The 17,866-nt window shown below is 51.8% G+C and overlaps 1 protein-coding gene across 7 annotated transcripts in view; it reads right to left on the reverse strand.

Moving 5' to 3' along the window:
* Positions 1-724: 724 nt before the first annotated feature.
* The window catches only part of BCOR (BCL6 corepressor), an 82,966-nt gene continuing 65,824 nt past the window's right edge, over positions 725-17,866 (reverse strand). For 5 of the 7 annotated variants that reach the window (XM_074359829.1, XM_074359830.1, XM_074359831.1 and 2 more), the window contains 9 exons: positions 12,113-12,373; positions 11,456-11,800; positions 10,576-10,901; positions 9,981-10,235; positions 4,987-5,153; positions 3,873-4,018; positions 3,388-3,465; positions 3,024-3,180; positions 725-1,876 (listed from right to left, as the gene is read on the reverse strand). In XM_074359829.1, the coding sequence (XP_074215930.1) occupies positions 1,585-1,876; positions 3,024-3,180; positions 3,388-3,465; positions 3,873-4,018; positions 4,987-5,153; positions 9,981-10,235; positions 10,576-10,901; positions 11,456-11,800; positions 12,113-12,373 (2,027 nt within the window). In that variant the 3' untranslated portion in view covers positions 725-1,584. The remainder of the gene's footprint in view (positions 1,877-3,023; positions 3,181-3,387; positions 3,466-3,872; positions 4,019-4,986; positions 5,154-9,980; positions 10,236-10,575; positions 10,902-11,455; positions 11,801-12,112; positions 12,374-17,866) is intronic. The other 2 variants (XM_074359833.1, XM_074359832.1) reach the window with 1 other exon arrangement.

The raw sequence follows: 17,866 nt of genomic DNA on the forward strand, positions 1-17,866 counted from the left end.
TGGAACCACTGGGTTTAAGAATAATCTGCTGAGATTGTCATCCAGGAAACAGAAAGCTGCCACCACAATCATTACTGCTTCTTATTGCCACAAAGCGGGAGAGCCAGTGTTGGAAGGCTGGTCTAGTCACTCCAATTGGCCAATATGTCCCTGATCTTTCTTATCAGCAGCCAGTAGAGCAGGAAGATGCCTCTACCTCACTCTGCCTTCCAAACCGAACAACCAGTCAGAATCCTAGCTGCAAGGGAGTCCAGGATTCTAGCCTCTGCAATGCAGGAAGGAATGAAAAGGATGTAGGATGGAAATTGAATGCCAAGTGACAGTACCCAGCAGGGACACTGCTGCAAGAAGTAAGAGCAGTGGAGGAGCAAAGGGGTCAAAGCCACAAGCCTCAACTATTGGGCCAAGCAGATCTGACTTTGAAGCTAAAAGGTAACAGAAACACATGAGGTCTAGAGGGAGAAGTGACACAACGAAAGCCCTGATTCTAGAAAAGGTACTCCTAAAGATAGAGGCATCCAAATACATGTCCAGAAATTGAGCTTTCAGGATAGGATTTGACATTGTATTCCGAGTGTAACTCCCCTGAAATCCTCCAGTCTGCTTCGCTTTATAGACACTATAAATTGCCCTAACGTTATCTCTAGAGGACTGACCATCAACACCACTTTAGAAAAACTTGTGACAACACTAATGTTTTAGGAACACATAGGACACAAGGTACTTCAATTTTCTCCTTTCCTCAACAGGTTTATTGCCTTTTAAGAAAATTTTTGTAAAATATAAATACAAAGGCAGAGAATTTACTTACAAAGTTAAAACACAGATTTCAAACATAAACACACAATTCAGAAAATTTTAGTTTTATGTACAATTTCAAGCAACCTCAACATATTATGTTAGTTTTCAATATTTTACAGGGTACAGAAAAAAATAGCTCAAAGTCTTCTTTAAATAAGAGCATAAAATGTTTAAACATATAAACAATCCGGTTTGATGCGTGAAAACTACTTTCACAGCTTTTAAATTAGGATATAAAAGTTTCATACAATTAGTTGTTGTGTGTGGATACGGTTTGAGTTTATATTAGACACTACTGGATCACATCCAATAGCATTGACCTGGCCCGAGCAGGTACTCTGTAAACAAAACATAAAGTTACAATATCGCCAAGTGCCTTCACCAAACTCCCCCCAAACCAACCACACGGTTCTGCCTATGTTACGGCCTCTGTCATCGGAGCTTTGTATGAAATTAAGTCAAAGCGTGGAGCTCCTTTTCCTCATTTGTTTTTCCTTAAAAAAAGAAAAGAAAGAAATGTTCCAAGTAAAAACAAACATATCCCAAAGCATGTGTGCATTGAAAAGTAAAGAAACGTTGTAACAACTTCGTAAAAACTGACTTAAAAGTTTAAAAAGAAAAAAACATGTTTCTAAGTCCTTCCGACTGGAGTCATTTCTCTTATATAAAGAAGAGATATTTTCATATGTAATAGTGTCCTTTCTTTACAGAAATAGTCGTATTATGACACATATGCACAAGGATTAACACTATGACACACTGTACACCGTGGGCCCGGCGAGCTCACCAGTAGTCGTCCGAGCCCATGTCGCTGGGGTGGAGCCACTCCATGGATGAGCCCAGCAGAGTCTGGAGCTCGTTAGTGAACTCCACCAGATCTAAGAGCTCCTTGCTTTCAGGGTTAAAGGCTTCCAGGTCTTTGGAGCAAGAGAATAAGAGACTTGCTGACACCTGCCGGTAAAACTCCGCCTCCGCGATGGTGACGATTTCCACATTCGGGAAATTGCAGCGGAATATGCGGGAGGACATTTTCAGTTTCTTTAGCACGTCTGAAAGCAACAGCCAGTTTCGAGGCCTGCACAGAGGAAGGACAGTGGTTCAAGTTCATGGCAAAATTAAAAGCGCTCCTAACTGGTAACTACCAGTCCCCAGCTTAAACAAGAGACTGTTACTTCTGCTTTGATAATGGCGCCACTCCCCCCGCCCCCCTGCCATTTCTCACCGTACCCAGGAGAGATCTACTTCTGTGAGGGACTCTTTGACTCATCAAGATGTGCTAAGTGACCATCTAGGGAGGATCAACTGACTTAGACAAGAGCGGGAGCGGCACCCCTCCCCCAGGCTGCTTCAGTGCCGCGGGTGCCAATGGAGATGGACGAGTGAAGACTTGTTCAGTCGGTTCTGGCCACAACTCAGGCCACCCCTCTTCCAAGGGACTGCCCTGCTGTCATCACTGGGGAAAACCTGTCTGTCTGCCGACCTGAGAGAGGTCACAATCCCTCGGACCCTCGGGGAGAAAGCACTGGAAACACTCAAGGGCAGCTGGCTTTCCTTTCCTTGCCCACCCCTCAATGCTGTGGGGAGTGATGCTTTTGAGAAAGAAGGTAGTACGTCCATTCCATGCACCCTACCCAACTCGGCAATCTCAGGTCTTCAGAGACCGTCCCTGCAAAGGGAGACACACGCTCATAGCCTCAGAGCCCAAGGAGAATGCCGCTCAGTAAGCACTGGGGTCAACACACAGCAGAACACAGTCTCCTGACATGTCCACTCCAAGGGACTGGTCACAGGCGTACGGTGGCCCGACCATGGGGGCAAGACCGGATCTACCAAATGTGATGACACAGCTGCCATATAGCGCTTTTCCTAATCTCACACGAGAAGAGGGTGTCTATCAGTGTTGTCCTCAAGTGCCCTGGAAGGCTCTATGGTGGCCTTCTGGGGAGGATCCCTTCCCCAAGAGTTTAGTGACTGAAACTGTGCAATTCCAGGCACTGACTTCCACGTCCTTGGGGCTCTGGGGGTGTGTTCCGATGAGGGCAGTTATGCCGTACTGGGAGCCCGCCTCCACCCCCAACCCACACCCACCTTTCCTGCAATACGTGATGTGGGCGGACACCTGCTGAGGAATTCACCCACCCACCCACCCATCCTCATCTGCTAACTCCCATCACCCCAAGAGCTGCTTGGCTGGCTCTCAACTACACGACAGCCATACTCACCCCTGAGCGACGGACACTTGGACGTTGTAACATGGTAAGAGGGGGCTTTCTGAGAATTCAAATTCAAACACGTCGCTGTAGGCCTCATCGTCGTCATCCTGGTCCTCCGGGCCTGGGGGGTTGGCTAAAACATCATATCCGCTTTCATCATCTGGTTCTAATGGAGGGTAGACGAGAGAGAGGACTCAGTAAACCATAGCACGATTTCAGCCATTATCAAAAAAGGACCCTTGAACAATTCTTTCCCAACTGAGCCCTGCTTACAGCACCCCTCGGCCACCTCCACGGCTACCCCTCCCCCTGCCAGAGATAAAGGTTCTGTAACTCATTCACGTGCCACTGAACTAAAAACAACGTTGCTCACCACACACAGAGCTGCCGTAGAAGTCCCAAAAGCCATTGGGGTCATCGTCACTGCGACCCTGCAGGTCATTTAAATAATCTGGAGAGAGAGAGAGAAAGAAACACGATAACACCTGCTGGCGAGAACCAAATGTTGGCGGAGTTCGGGGACATCTCACGTTGGGGCTGGCACGGGGCTTCCCTGACAGCTCCCTCTGCACATTTCTCCAAGTGTCTCGTGAAAACCCGCCGACCTGTTGGCCCGGCAGCCCGAGGGACAGCCGCCCTCGCTGCCCCAGCCCTCGAAACAAAAGCTAGCCTGGCAAGCTAAGAATTTTTCAGCCCTCAGAGGCAAAACTCCAGTTTGGACCTCTTCTTGGAGACCAACTTTACACTGCTCTTCCCAGTATGTGTAACGCAGAGTAAACAAGGCGGGGCTGGGTGAAATGGTGGAAAGTCACCATCTAGACGCTTGAGTAAGTGCACATTTCTTGAACTTTGTCTTACCTGTTAAGAACTTCTCCATAAGTTCGCTGTGGGTCATTTTCATGATGGTTCTACCTGAGTACGTAGCCAAAGTGGGGTCAGCACCATAGGAGAGCAGCAAACGGACGATTTCCAAGTGATCGTTCTCGACGGCATCATGGAGAGGCCTAGGGGAGGCGCGGGGAAGGTCAGACTTGTGGACACGATGCTTGCCTCCGACGGCAGAAGGCAAAATCGGGCATATGTATGTGCCCAGCCTGGTAGGCGTGATACTTCATCAAGGTGTGCGGATGGTCGGGGAAACTGAGGCACGGAGACTGGCCCACAGTCGGGAGACAAATTACTGTTTTCTATACTTAACCCTTTATAGGGCAGGTGAAGGGACTATTTCAGGCCTAATTCTCAAATGCAGCTGTATCTTTAACCCAGGGCCTAAGGAGGAACTCATGCCATGATGAAAATCTTTTCAATGAACTTAATTAGTGGCAGACTGTAAGAAGAAAGCTTACAGAGTGAAAAAAAATCCCAGCATCATGGAAGCCAATTGTTTTTAAAAGAGACACTAGCGGTAAAGTGGAACTTCTCCTGAAAGCAACTTGGAGATTAAGGATCAACCCTCTGGCCCAGAAGCAGTCACCAGAGCGAATTCTCAGGGGGGTACAGAATCCTCCCACCCGTGACCTCTGGGGTCGAGATTGCTGCCCACAGTCCCATCCTGAGAGAATGGAAACCACGAAACACCAAATACATTTCAGTTTTGCTAATTTTATGACTGTCAGGAAAGCCCTAGTGCCCGGCCCCCCTGGTAGCATCCAAGGCATACAACCAGGAAGATGCCGGGACTGACTCAGCCCTGGGCCTCTGACCAATAAACTGAGGTTAAGGACAGGGTGGAACCAGACCCGGTAATGTGGGTGTGTGCGACAGGCCCTACCAAGCCAGTGGCTGCTGGCCCTGTCGGTACTCCTGGGACTTCCCACTCACGTATTTTAAATACTGTGATTTAACGGATGCGGATGAAGAGTCCAGGTTCTTAAAAGACAACACCTCCGCGCCTCTGGGGTTTCCTGCACACCCTGAGGACCACTGCCTATGCCCCAGCAGGCCCAGGCTGACAGTGAGACCGGTCACTGACCTGGTTCCATCCTGGGCGCTGCAGTTGACATCGGCGCCATATTCCAGGAGGTGACGGACAATGTTGAGCCACCCCCGGGCACAAGCCTCATGCAGGGCACAGTAACCCGCGTTGTCACGATGGTTCACGTCACAGATCTTGTTCTCCAGGCAGTACAAGACCACTTCCTGTGGGGAGAGGAGACGGGATGCCATGAGACCACCAAGCAGTGAACTTTGTAAAGGAGACCTTGCCAGAGCTTGGTTCAAAGGCATACATCCTTGGGTCCAAGAGCCCCACTATGGCAGGGGCAGGCGGTGGGCGTCTTGGTGAGGGGCAAGAGTGAAGAAGGGCTTGGTGATGCAGACAGCATCTTCTAGGGCCCTGCTGCCCTGGTGGCCTGGTCCTGGACAAGTTACCCGTAACTTCTCTCCAGGCCTCCATAGGGCGGCTGAGAAGACACATTCAGAGAGCAATGGAAGCCCTCAGCCCAGGGGCTCGCCTGGCTAGTACAGAGGCATCCCGGCTGCTAACATCTTAGATGACACGTTGCCAAGTACAGAGCAGTCTCACTTGATGAGCCCATTCGGGAGGTGTCAGGGATGACAACACAAGTTTAGGTACGAGTATGGATGATGGATGCTTACAGAGAGATTAAATCAGCCGGAGAACATTCCTCAACTTAGAATAGGGATGCCCAGGTTAGCCAGGTCCTCGGGACCCCGTCAAGACCCCGAATCTGAGCCTGGCCTGCAAATGCTCCTGTTTGTTGTTAAGTTGCGTTAAAGAGAGGCTCTCTTTCTCCATCCTTAAGAAGGACATGAAATGCTTTGAACAACCTCGCCCTCTGTTTTACCTCACTCCACCCCACTTGGGCCAGAATCAATCCTATATTTTCATATTTACTGAAGTTAATGACAGGGATCTGATATAGCATATACCGCAACCTACACATTTCCAGACCCAAATAAAACAAGTCTAGCCTTCCTCCTCCTCAGAAGGTGTTCCGTGTGTCAACAGTTTGCATTAAAATCACTGTTATTAATCTTGCTTCTTTGGCGTGTTAAAATATTAATACAAACTGCTCCCAGTAAGCAGAGCAGTAATTTATTCGATGTTTTATTACCTTGATTAAGAAAGTTTTCAAACACAAAGAACAGCATTTGCCGCCAGAAAACACATTATACTGTTTTCCTCCGAGTCACGCCCAGCAGAGAGCTGTCAGGTTCTGAGCACTGGGGGTAGGCAGAGTCTGCAGGTGGCCTAACACGTGGTCCACTCGGTAAGGGGGGACAGGATGGGGTCAGGCTTCCTTGTGACAACTCTTAAGTAACTCATCTCTTAAACCTAAAGTGGGATTCATTCCAGCCACCTGTAGACATAAAATGGGCTCTGTCAAACCTTTTATGGCCTTTGGAAGACATGCCAATCAAAGGTGACCACTCATTTGGGAGCGACCTAGAACGTCCCTTGTGCTCACCTTGGGAACCTAACATGGCGTGCTGGTAGACCTGGCCATCTTCAGCTCCCTTCCAAAACAAGAGGACGGAGAGAGAAGGCACATCTACAAATGCATTTCTTCGTTCAGATCCTAACCTGCCAGAAAGCCCACAATCCTCTGGGCTCCCAGGCCACCTGCCCCAAGCCCTGGTATCCAGGATGAAGCTGCTGCTCTTTTAGTGGGCCCTCAGTGGCCAGACTCGAGTGGATGGCGGCAAGCTAACGAGTTGTCTGCCCCAGCCAGGGAGAGGTCCCGTCACGTGGCTGGGGGATCAGGCCTGACCGCCACCAACTGCTGTCCATGGATCAATTTATCCAGGCCCGCGGCCTGCCTGATGTTCTATCAACTCAGGGTTTATTTGCTCTGGCAATTAGGGCCTTCACCTGGAAACCCTTATCGCTACGAGGGCTGATTTGAGGGTACCAGAAATGAAAGGACACCCAAGCTGATGGGTAAGTCAACCCTCTTCTCCTGGAAGATGGCAGCAAAGGCGGGAGGAGCCCAGCGGCCAGGTCAGACTTTCTGTCACGGGCTGTCCTAACTCAGCCGTGTTACCGCTACCTACATGGTGCTTCACAGTGCTGCTCCTTCCCCTGGATGAGTGTGTCCTCTGTCATCCCACAGGAACCCAGGAGATATCAGGAAGGAAGGTAATACTGTTCACACTCAACACTGGGGGAAATTGAAGCCCAGAGAGGTGAAGCCCCAAGTTCAATTAACACGAAGTACTAGACCTCTACCTCAGGTCTTTTGGTACGCGGTCAGCTGGGAAGATTCAAAAGGCCCAAGAGGGACTCAGCTTGAGGGATACAACCTAGCTGCGTGAGCATCCTGCTGGCCCTGTCTGTTGGGGTCAAGTGGCTAGCTACACTCTCCTAGCCAGGAGGACGATGGCCTCTAAACGGACGGCAACCTCTGTCACCAAGTTAGAGAGAATGGTTAAGAGGCCGGGCAAGTCTGTCTACCCAACCCATTTCTTGGTTTATTTTCTCCGCTAGAAATGGGAGTGTTTGAAGGGCAGCCCACCCGTTCCCAAACAAAATCAAACTGTTTTTGTTGGACAATTCTCTGTTAAGCGGCTATAAGCCGAATGCCATTAACCGCAAAATGTAACCATAAAGGCCATAAACCCGACATTGTTAATTAATTAAATGCCTCATTAACTTTTTTAAAAACATGATTTATTCAATTCATAGAAAATTTAACCATCACCACTAAACGCACAAGCATGTGGTTGCACATTGGCATTTTAGCCCAAGAAACAGAAGCCTTTTTACCAGGAGGGAAAGCTTTGAGGTCTCTGGCCATGCAAGTGATCTGTTTAACGCAGATCTGAAGCCAGAGTGTGTTTCTTAACTTCAAGAACCACATTAACATGACGTAGAGCTCAGACAGCCTTTTTCCTGTACATGGTATCTTTGTGTTTAGCTAAGCAGAGAATGGCAAAGACAAAAGTTCAGGAAAACCCTCCCAAACTGTGCGTTCAAACCACACCTTTATCGGGTTAAGCAAACTGTCCTTCAATTTGAAACAATTTAAACTGCCACATTTCCTGACTGGGCCATCATCCCAACATTTAAAATTCTGCCTGACTAAATCCCAGAAAGTTGGATACAAAGTTGAAAGTGTTCATCTGGTATTCAAAACATCCAGCATCAAAACTGGTCATCTGTGCAATTTACATTTGAAGACTAAAAAGCTGTCTGACCATAAACATTCCCCAGGTTTCCGGTGCTGTCAGAGGCCAGGTAGCCTAAAAAAAAAGTATGGATCAACTGCCCCTGGGTCCAAGCCTCAGACCCACCAAACCCAAATGGAAACTTTCTTAGAGGACCAACGAAGCTCTCGAGGTCTCTGGTCCCAAAGGGAGACTGGTAGAAATGATGCTGACTTCAAAGGTGGGGCTAGGAGCCCTGCCCTCCACAGCGGGTGCAGCAGGCTGCCCTCCTGCCCTCCCCTGCTCTCATCTCCCACGTTTGCTGGAAGCAGGAGTCTATTTTCTCAACCACGACGTGTCATGAGCTGATGCTTGGCATGTGGGGTCTAGCTCGGTGCCACGTGCAACATCTATCCTGTCCTCCTAGGTGCTGCTGCTCTCAGCTCTTGGGAAACCAGCTGGGTGCCCCTCGGATTTCATCTTCAAGTAACTGCACTAACTACCAGAAAGTTCTCTCCAGCTAATCGAGAGGTCTCCAAGAGACATGTTGATAGAAACAACAAATGTGCAAACAGCACACTCAAACAACAACCAAAAACAACCCCCCAAACTAGGCAAAGGACCAGTGCTTCCAACTTCCCACCCATGCAATCGTGCTTGGAGGGTGAGCTCACGGCGGGGGCAGTCACACCTCAAAGGGCTCAAGGCACAGGGGACAGGGGCACAGAGCTGGCCGAGGTGTGGGAACCAGAGCTCTGGGTTAGCATGGATCCTGCCACACCAGTGCTCATCCACACCTCCACACTTAGCCTGCTGAGCTGCATTTTACTGTCACCATTCAACTCCCAGAGGGCTGATGCCAGCATAAAAAAAATGCCTTTGCCCTGTGGGCTATTACATCACAATTTCAACTGACAAGTGCGGTGGGGGAGCTGCGCAGGGCAGAGGGAGTAATCTATCTCACAGAGGTTTTGAACTGTAAGGAGAGCAATTCTGATGCAAGCCTGCCTCTGCGAGTGAGGTGGGGGAGGGGTGGGCTTTGCAGCCAGATGGCCAGATTGCTACCTGCAAAAGTATCATTTAAACCCTCCTAGGCTGTTTCCTCATCTGAAAGTGGGCTAACACTAGTTATTACCACATGAAGATGTTAAAAGGGTGAAAGGAGTTACTACGGATCACACGGTCTTAGAAAGATATAAGCTATCTTTCTATCTCTATTGCTCTGGCAAGATGGGCTATTGTTGTCATTGGCCAGGCTGGGTCAGGATATGGTGGTGTGGACAGTGAGTTCTGAACAAGGCTCAATCCCCTCGCCCCTCCCTCCGCATCAGCCCTTGGTTCCTCTGCCCACTCAGGTCTGCCCCACCCCCACGCTGCACAGACCTTTCCCGGCTGCTGTCCCACAGGGGCACCACTCTGCCCCAAACAGCGCAGAGCAACCCAAAATAGAGCTAGTAACTTCTCTCCCCGTTGCTAATCAGAATCCAAAAGGGCTCATTAAAATTCCCGCAGTCGCCAAGCCCTGGGTTATCTCAGATTTTATATCAGAGATAAGTGAGCGAGACTGGAGGATGCCGAAGCAGCCTACCTGCCTGAACACGAACTGAACATCAGAGGCCTTTCTTTTCACACCGCGACTGAACAAGCCACCAAAGAGCCGGCAGTGGAGTGGGGCTAACGCAAACATCCTGCTGGAACACCCAGCCCGGCCCCTCATGTTGCGGGGGCTGGGCTGAGCACCGCCCCCCGCCCCCCGGCTCCAGCCCCAGCCAGCCCCAGCCAGCGTGCCCTCACCCTCAACCTCAAGGAGCAGCAGCCGGTGGATCCTGAATCCAGGGCCCCCACAGGGATGCTCACCTCGTAGCCTAGCCGGGCAGCACGCTGCAGGAGGGTCTCGCCGGCATTCTTATTGACAATAAGTCTCCGTGCTTCGGGTGGCATCGGGCGCGACTGGGTGGTCTCTGGAGGGGAGCTTGAGCGTGGCAGCTGCGAGGACTGGGAAGCTGGGAGCAACTGTTGCAAACGGTCGAAGGGCTTCTGGTCCTGCTTGGCTGGTGACAGATCATAGTCGGAACTGGGCTCGGGCCGCTTTCTGAATCTCCGGACGGTCACCTATCACATAACCAGGCAGTGCACACATTTTCAGGCCGTCTTTCCTCCACCCGCCTCTTCCCCTCCTCCCCGAGTCACAAACCTGAGCGGAGGAAAGCACTTTTTCCTTTGCTTTTCTTTGGGGAGGAAGGGGTTGCATTCTCACTAGTTGGAAACTTCACCACCACCCAGGAGCCAGGTCCCCGAGGACGAGGACGGGGTAGTGCCTTTGGCGCGGGGTAGGGGAGCGGGGGGGGAGAAGAGTTCAGGAAAAGGAAAGCTTTGTCCCCAGAAGCAGAGGAGCAGGCAGGCAGGATGTGCTTGCACAGGCCCAGGGGGGAGAGCAAGGAGCAAGAGTTACCTTGCCATCCGCATTCTCCACGTAGTAGTCCCCTGTCAGCGACAAGCCCCGCCTGGGCTCCTGAGGGATCAAATGCTTGGTTTTACACAGTCGCTTCCCGGATGGTTTCTCGCTGTTGTCGGTGTATTTCTGCAGCAAGGAGGTAGCCTGGCAATCCTCTTCTTCGTCTCTGCACAGCACATCTGTCTTCTGGCTTTCTTTAATTTTCTGCTGTTTGGCAGGCAGCCTTGAGGCTGGCGTGCAGCTTGGCTGAGCCTGCTTTTTGCCGCTTGCATTGGTGGATGAAAGGCTCTTCATGGGCGGAGAGCCGGAGAACACAGGCAAGCCTAAATCCAGAGGGGAGGGGGTGGGAGGGCGGGAGGCAGGGGGAGAAGAAGCAGGCGTTACACAGTTGTAGCCAGTGCGGAAAGAAAAGCCCATTGTTAGCACTGATCACTGGAGCGGCTTCAGTTTTTAAAGATATACCAATTATGTTTTCAAAGCATTAATATTTTAATTATCCCACATTCAACTGGCAAATAGGTTAACCCACGGAATGCCAAATGGCAAGTTGCTTCAAAGGGCCGGGACAAGAGGGCAGAAGCCAGCCCTTCCCTCTCAACCAGCCCCACTTCTAAGGGTCTGGGTTCCGGGGACTGGGCAACCGGGAACAGCCTGAGGCTGTCACCCCAGACTTTCCTTCCTGCCTAGCAACGGGCGGGCTGGGTGGGGAACAGCCCAGAAGTCAAGCTCCCTCCTCAAAGTACACATTCCAGAAGGAAGTGTGGAGGCCAGAAGGACCTCATGAGAGAGAACTCCCTGCCTGCCACGTGCTAGGTGGCCCTTAGGTCCCCTCCGGGCCCTTTCTCACAGACCCAGTCAGGGAGTGGCCCCCGCGTACCTTGTTCATTGTCACTGGATTTGAGGGACTCCTCCGACCAGCTTCTGTTGCCTTTGGCCTCGGTCCTTTTCCTGCCAGCTTTCTCTTCAGAGATGTTATTGCCCTGGGCTGTGACCTCAGGCTGTACGGCCTGGGTCACTTCCTTCCTGCCCTGGCGGCCAGGTTTGCTCTCTGCTGCAGACACCTGCTGCTCCCACCGTTCTCTAAGGTGCAGCAAGTGGCGTTGTTTTTTGGGATGGAGCCCTGTTAATTCAATGCACACCTTCAGGTTGGTCAGCTCACTATAATGTGGGTCTTCTAAGTGGTTAGAGGAACTGTTTGTCATTTCCCTCTCAGGCCAGTCATCTAATGGAGAAATAACTACAAATTAATCAAAAAGCCCCCTGGGGGGGGAACAAACTGTCTTACACATCACTAATGGGGGTGGGGGAGGGGAGGGTGTGGTCACTGTCTCGGCTGGAGCTGGTCACCCAGTCTTGGGAAAGGGCCTATTTCTCTTTGGCCATCTTTGGGCTGGAGCTCCTGCACCTGGCTTGGGGGGCGGGGAGGTGTGAGCGGCTTCCCCCGGGGCTCCAGGGCAAGACTGGAACCCTCTATTGCTCCACCCCAGGACTTCCCCCACCGTGCCCTGCGGCCCCGAAGCCACCCCGAGCTCACCTTTGGAGACCCGCCTCCGCTTGGCTTTCAGCAGAGGGTCCTCCGGCAGCTCTTCCACAGTGGTCTCGGTGTGGCTGCTGTCACCTGAGACCTTGCGCTTTCTGTCCAGCCGGAGTGTGGGGCTGGGTGGCATGTCTGGGGCCGTCTGGTCGGCGGGGGGCTCGCTCCCAGGCGGCCTGTCCACGAAGTACTTCTCCACGGGGAGGTCTTTGTCCTCGGGGGCTTCGAAGGGGTCATGTTTGTTTCCAGCACTATACTCGCCTGGGAGGGGAGACAACCCGGAAAGGAAGGAACATAGGTCACGAAGAGCAGGCAGGGCTAGGGGAGCAGGCAGGACCCCCCCACAGGCCCAAGGTAATCTGCTCCCAACGGACCCTCCTTGGGAGACCAGGGGCCTCACACGTTGGAAGCATAGAACCCTCAGAAAGACAGTGACCCAAAGGAAGGGAAGCTGGAGAGTGAGGCGTGAGGCACACTCACGGCTTCCCTTTTGCCATCTCATAGTTGGGGCAGGAGAGAAGCAAGACGAGGCATCAACATCATCTGTCTGGATGGATGTATGAGAGAACTCCCCGCCTGCCACCTCCCAGCGGGTCAACTTTGATGGCACTCACACCCCCTTCTCACAGGGGACGGGTGACCCTGAAGCAAGAGTCAACCAAGCTAAGGCTGAACTCAAAATCTCTATGGAAACAGTTGCTGAGGTCACTGTTTTGAAATAAAAGGAATCTGATGTAATAGAAACCAAATATCCCCCAAATGTTCTCTACCCGACGGACAGCACCAACGTTCACTTGGGTCAGTCAGTGGGGGAGAGGGTGAAATGAGAGTCGGGAAAGAATGGTGGGAGGCAGGGAAGCTGGGAGAACAAGGGAAGACGAGTCTGGCAAAGCCAAAGGCAAGATTTCCTGGTGTGCACACAAGGGTCCAGAGCAATGTCAATCAAACTCAACCCAATGGCTACCAGTCCCTCTGTCCTCTTCCCACACCTGTGGGGGAGGAAGCATTTATCACTGCTCCTAATTCCTGTCTAGGAAAAAGGCCCTGGGTGATACCACGCACACCCACGGGGATGCTGGTCAACCCACCTGGCACTCCTCCGTGCGTGCCTTCCTCCACACGCAAGCATCTAAAGACGTTCCAAAGACAAGACACAGCCCCCTTCGTCAGGTGCTAACTGCTCTCACTCCAGCTCTACCTGTGCTGTGTCTGCTCCCTCCACTCAACCCAGCATCGACTTGGGGCTTTTCCTCCAATCATCCCAGCCTAAAATCACTCTCCCCTTTGGCTTTAGCCTAAGAAATAGCTTGACTGCTTTGCTGGTTGCATATATTTCTAACACACAATGACTCTGTAATGATCACTGTGATGTTAAGGTGTTCCCCTAAGAAGATCCTGCCCATCACCGGAGGGTATGAGTTTGGTATTTCGGTAACACCGGAGCTTAGCCCCCCACAGCCATTTTGCTAGATGAAAACATGAACACGCCCCTCACATGCTGCTCCCATCCTTCCTCCTCTCCCTAGTCAACTTCAAACACCACTCCCACTTGCGCCCAGCCCGCTGGCCGCCTGATCAGCCTTCTCTTGAGGGGCATTCCCAGTACTGAGTAGCAGTCAGTTGTGGGGAGGAAGGAGCTTCACCCTGGCCTTGGCTAGCCTGTGCTCTCAATGGTGGAAAGAACCCAGCCACCTCTTCTCCAAGGGCATCCTAAGGCGGGACAGATCCCCATCTACCCTTGCCAACGAATGATGGAGTCACCGCAACCACACGGGTCTTCTGTCATGGCAGCGGGAGAAACCCCACAGCTTGCCCGAACCCCTGGCCTGTGCTTCCCGGCGATGCAGCCCAGACCACCGCAAGCCCAACGAAGAGGGGGAACTCTCACTCCGGCTGCTCTGTGACCCTCTTAACTGCTCTGGCAGTAACAGCGCCACTTTACAACTCGGCCTCCTTCAGTTGTAAAGTGGGAATGTTACTACAAACCGCCTCCCGGAGGTGGGCTTCATAAACACGGGCGGGCTCAGCACAGGGACCAGCTGGAGAAATCACTTTAACCAAATGACAATAAGCCTTTCAGACCAGCTTGAATTTTTGCCCCAAACACCATTTGACTTCTCCAGTGCAATCAGCCTTCCCTGAAAGCCCCGTCCTTGGGAGGGGACCAGCGTAGAAATGTAAGGGCTATCTTAAGAACCCCCATGTCCCATTTTAAAGTTAATTTTAAAATGTGTTCTCCCTCCTCCACTTTAGGTAGCAAAGATGGTTCCATTCCAACCTGGTGATTTGAAAGCAGTGGTGACTGGGTGATGTCAGCAATGCCTTCCAGGGTCCCCATTAGGGCACAGATTAACCAGCATGTGGCCCCACCCAGAATGAGCTGCCACCTCTGCCCACATCTGATGTCTTCAACCACATTAAGAATCTGTCAACCCCCAGTGTTTCTGATTCCACTTCCAGAGATTACATATTAACCCTGTATCTGTTTACAGTTTCAAACCATCTAAAGAGGCATCTTACTCTGGGAGAAGGTTTTCTACCTAAGTTTTCACCCTCACTGCAAACTTCCTACCTAACAGTGAAACTAGTTTATATCTCACCCACCGCACCTTATGCCACAAAAGGCTGGCATCTCTTGCCCATGGAAAACCACCTAGACGACTTGAGATGACTTTATTTCTCAGGTGTTGGCAGGCAATGACTGACTGGGGAACCTCTTCCCTCTGCTCCTAAGAGCAGAAGCACCCCTACAGGACAGACTCTTCCAGCTGTCTCCTCCTGGCTTCCCATGTGCTGAAAGCTGCCTGGGTGTGGAAGGCGCCTCTTCACCAGCCGAGACTGAGAGTGTGCTGCACATGGGCCCAACATTCTCGATAGCCCCCCTCCTGCCTTGTCCCCAGGGACTCCCACGGTGTGATGTCTGTGGTTCCTCATCCTGAACTATTATCAGGAACGCTCCATGGCTGAAGTCGGGGCTCACTGAAATCACCCATAGTTTAGTTGCTTTGTTCCACGTAATGGAAGAGGACCTCGTCTGAAACTAGGTCTGTCCACCCTTTCCCCAACCCCCGAGCCTTTCAGGGCAAAGATTCCCCTCAGTAAAGGCCCCTCAAGACCTCATGTGACTTTACGCAGGCTGGTCATAACCCTGAAGAGCACCCACGCTGACTGCCCAAGATACACACAGCCACCAGCCACGGGGGAGAGGCTCCGCGTCACTTGGAGCTTCTCAGTGACTCTGTTCTAACCACGACCCACCGGATTACCCTTGAGGGCAAAGGAGATGGGGAGATAAATAGATACACGGGGATTCTAACCATCAGGCTTCGCCATCGCCACTACTTTTGGCCCTTCTAAAAGCAGGAAAGCCATGTGCTCTTGGTCACCCTGTCTAAGCAGATGTGAACGTGGCTGTTGTTTGAGGTTTAACACTTGCTCCCTGCAGCATGGTCATATGACTCACAGCATATATATCCCGTAATTTATCATGGTTGCGCCATAGCCTCACCTTCAGAAGCATCACCATGGCAACATTTACAAGTCACCGTGGCAACAAAGCACCCTCACCACTGTTGAGCCATGCCCATGATTAGGTGAGGCCTAAACAAGGTGGGAGGGTTTTTAGATGTTGGAAGGTTCCCCAGGATCAAAACTCCCTTCTCTGCAGGTTAATCATAGCACCTCCAGTAAAGGCTAACCTTGTTAAAACTTACGCCCTCTACAGAAGCAGCCCAGGGAATTTCTGTCCCAAGTTAAAAGTCATTTACAAACATCCAGGTGGCTCAGCTGGAAGAGAAGTTTTCTGAAGCCCCTTGACTGAGGTTTCTTCCAGGTCCTGGTGGGCACTGCCACCAAGCAGGTCCTAGGTCTGTCCCAGCCAACTGGTTGGCGAGGGAGACGGTCACTCTAAGTTTGAGAAGTAAGGTACCAATGTCTCCTTGTCCCTCCCCATCTTCAAATGCCCCCAAAGGATCCTAGTAATGAACTCCCAAGTTCGAGGAGCCTCCTAACACGCTTGTTGAACTTCTAAAATAAAAATTTAACTCAGTCACCCCTATGATCATAAAGAATAAGTAAAAATCCAGACCACTGTGTTTTCAAAGTTAATTCACTTTTCTTAAGCAAGTCCCTCAACAAGATGCACCCACATCAGGGCCACTGAGGCCATGCAAGCAGCACCCACCACCTTAGAAGCTCCTGGTGTCTCCAGGGGTAGAGGGCTGCCTCAGAAGTGGGGAGGCATCTTGAAGGTGTCCTGTACCCTCTAATGTGACCCCTGCCCACCCCAACTCCTCACCCCAGCTCCCACAAGCTCACAGCTTGGGTCTCAGCCACACTGACATCCATGAGAAGGACCTGAGCCCATGTGGGCTCATAACATGATGGCCCAAGGACAAGGAGGCCTGTTAATTTCCAGCTGAATGGACTGAACAACCGCCACACCCTGATCAGGAGGTGGCAGTAAGGACAATGGTTCCTTTAAGTTACCCTTCTTGACCAACTACAAACCACAAGTCCCCAAAACACTGGGGATGGTGACCCACCTCCTTGATGGCCCTGATCTTTCAAAAGGAGCCCCTCACCTTCCCCAACCCTTCTCCTGCCCTTCCTCGGGGGCCAATAATGGCTCGCTGGGCCATGTCCCGTGTGCTCTGGGAACAGACCCACGAGTCTGAGCTTGGAGGGACACAAGGAAGAGGAGCACTGGGGGAGGGCTTTCTGAATCATCTGGGGCTCAGGCCCTGCTCCCCATCAGCCACACTGATTTCTCATCTCAAGGTTCAGCAGGAAAGTTGGGAAGGACACAAACTTCCCTGGGAAGAAGGCCGAGGTGAGGCCACTGAGATGTGAAGGGCAGCGGCCACCCTGGGTCTGGCCAGGTCACAGGACAAAGGGCAGGAAGACGGAGACCGGCTCCCTTCCCACCCTCCTCCTCCCATCATCCACCCGGAACAAAGAGGGACTCTCCTTCACAGGCGGATCTTCATCCTCAGAGAAGTGCCTTCCCAGGAACCTGGCCTTTCCCACTCCTACCAAGCCTCTGAGAAGCTTTCCCAAGAGCTGGTGTTATGAAGCAACTCAGGAAGGGGAGGGCTGTGTGTCACTCGTGAACGTCAGCAAGGAGAAAGGCTTTCTTGCTGCCTTTTTAACTTAAGAGCAGTCTGGACCCCTCACTTTCCCATTCCAATCCCTTGATGGGGAAGAGTTCCGAAACGTTTACTTCAGGCCCATCAAGGGTCCCCGCTCCTCGGGTAAGGGTGCCACTGACTGGCCACAGAAACCCCCTCCGGCAGGAGCAACGTAGAACCAAGCCGTCCCAGCGGGGTTCACCCAGAACCCGGGCCACAGGCCTCTGTCTGACGCTGAAGATGAGCTGGAGGTGAGGAGGGGTCCTGTGCTCTAAGCAGTGAGAAGCATGCTATCCCTGACCACGAATTTTCCTGGACTCCATGCACCTATGACCCAAGTGTCCTGGGGGTACACCAAACCTACAACGTCCAAGGGCATAGAGCTCTTATGCGCACCCACCGTCCCTGACTGTCCTGTGTCAGGAGGATTTTGCACCCACCCTCTCCTTGACGTTCACCTAGACGCCTTAATTCACCATCACCGACGAGGTTTCTGGGGTCCGCAGCGGGCCACAAGTACGCACGTTTAAGGAAGCAGGAGCAAGACCTTCCCCAACACATCTCATTAGCCCGAGATGTCTTGAGAACAAATCCCAAAGTCGACCACAGCAGGGGAGCAGCTGTG

This window comes from Camelus bactrianus, chromosome X (genome assembly GCF_048773025.1).
Source record: "Camelus bactrianus isolate YW-2024 breed Bactrian camel chromosome X, ASM4877302v1, whole genome shotgun sequence".
Lineage (NCBI taxonomy): Eukaryota > Metazoa > Chordata > Mammalia > Artiodactyla > Camelidae > Camelus > Camelus bactrianus.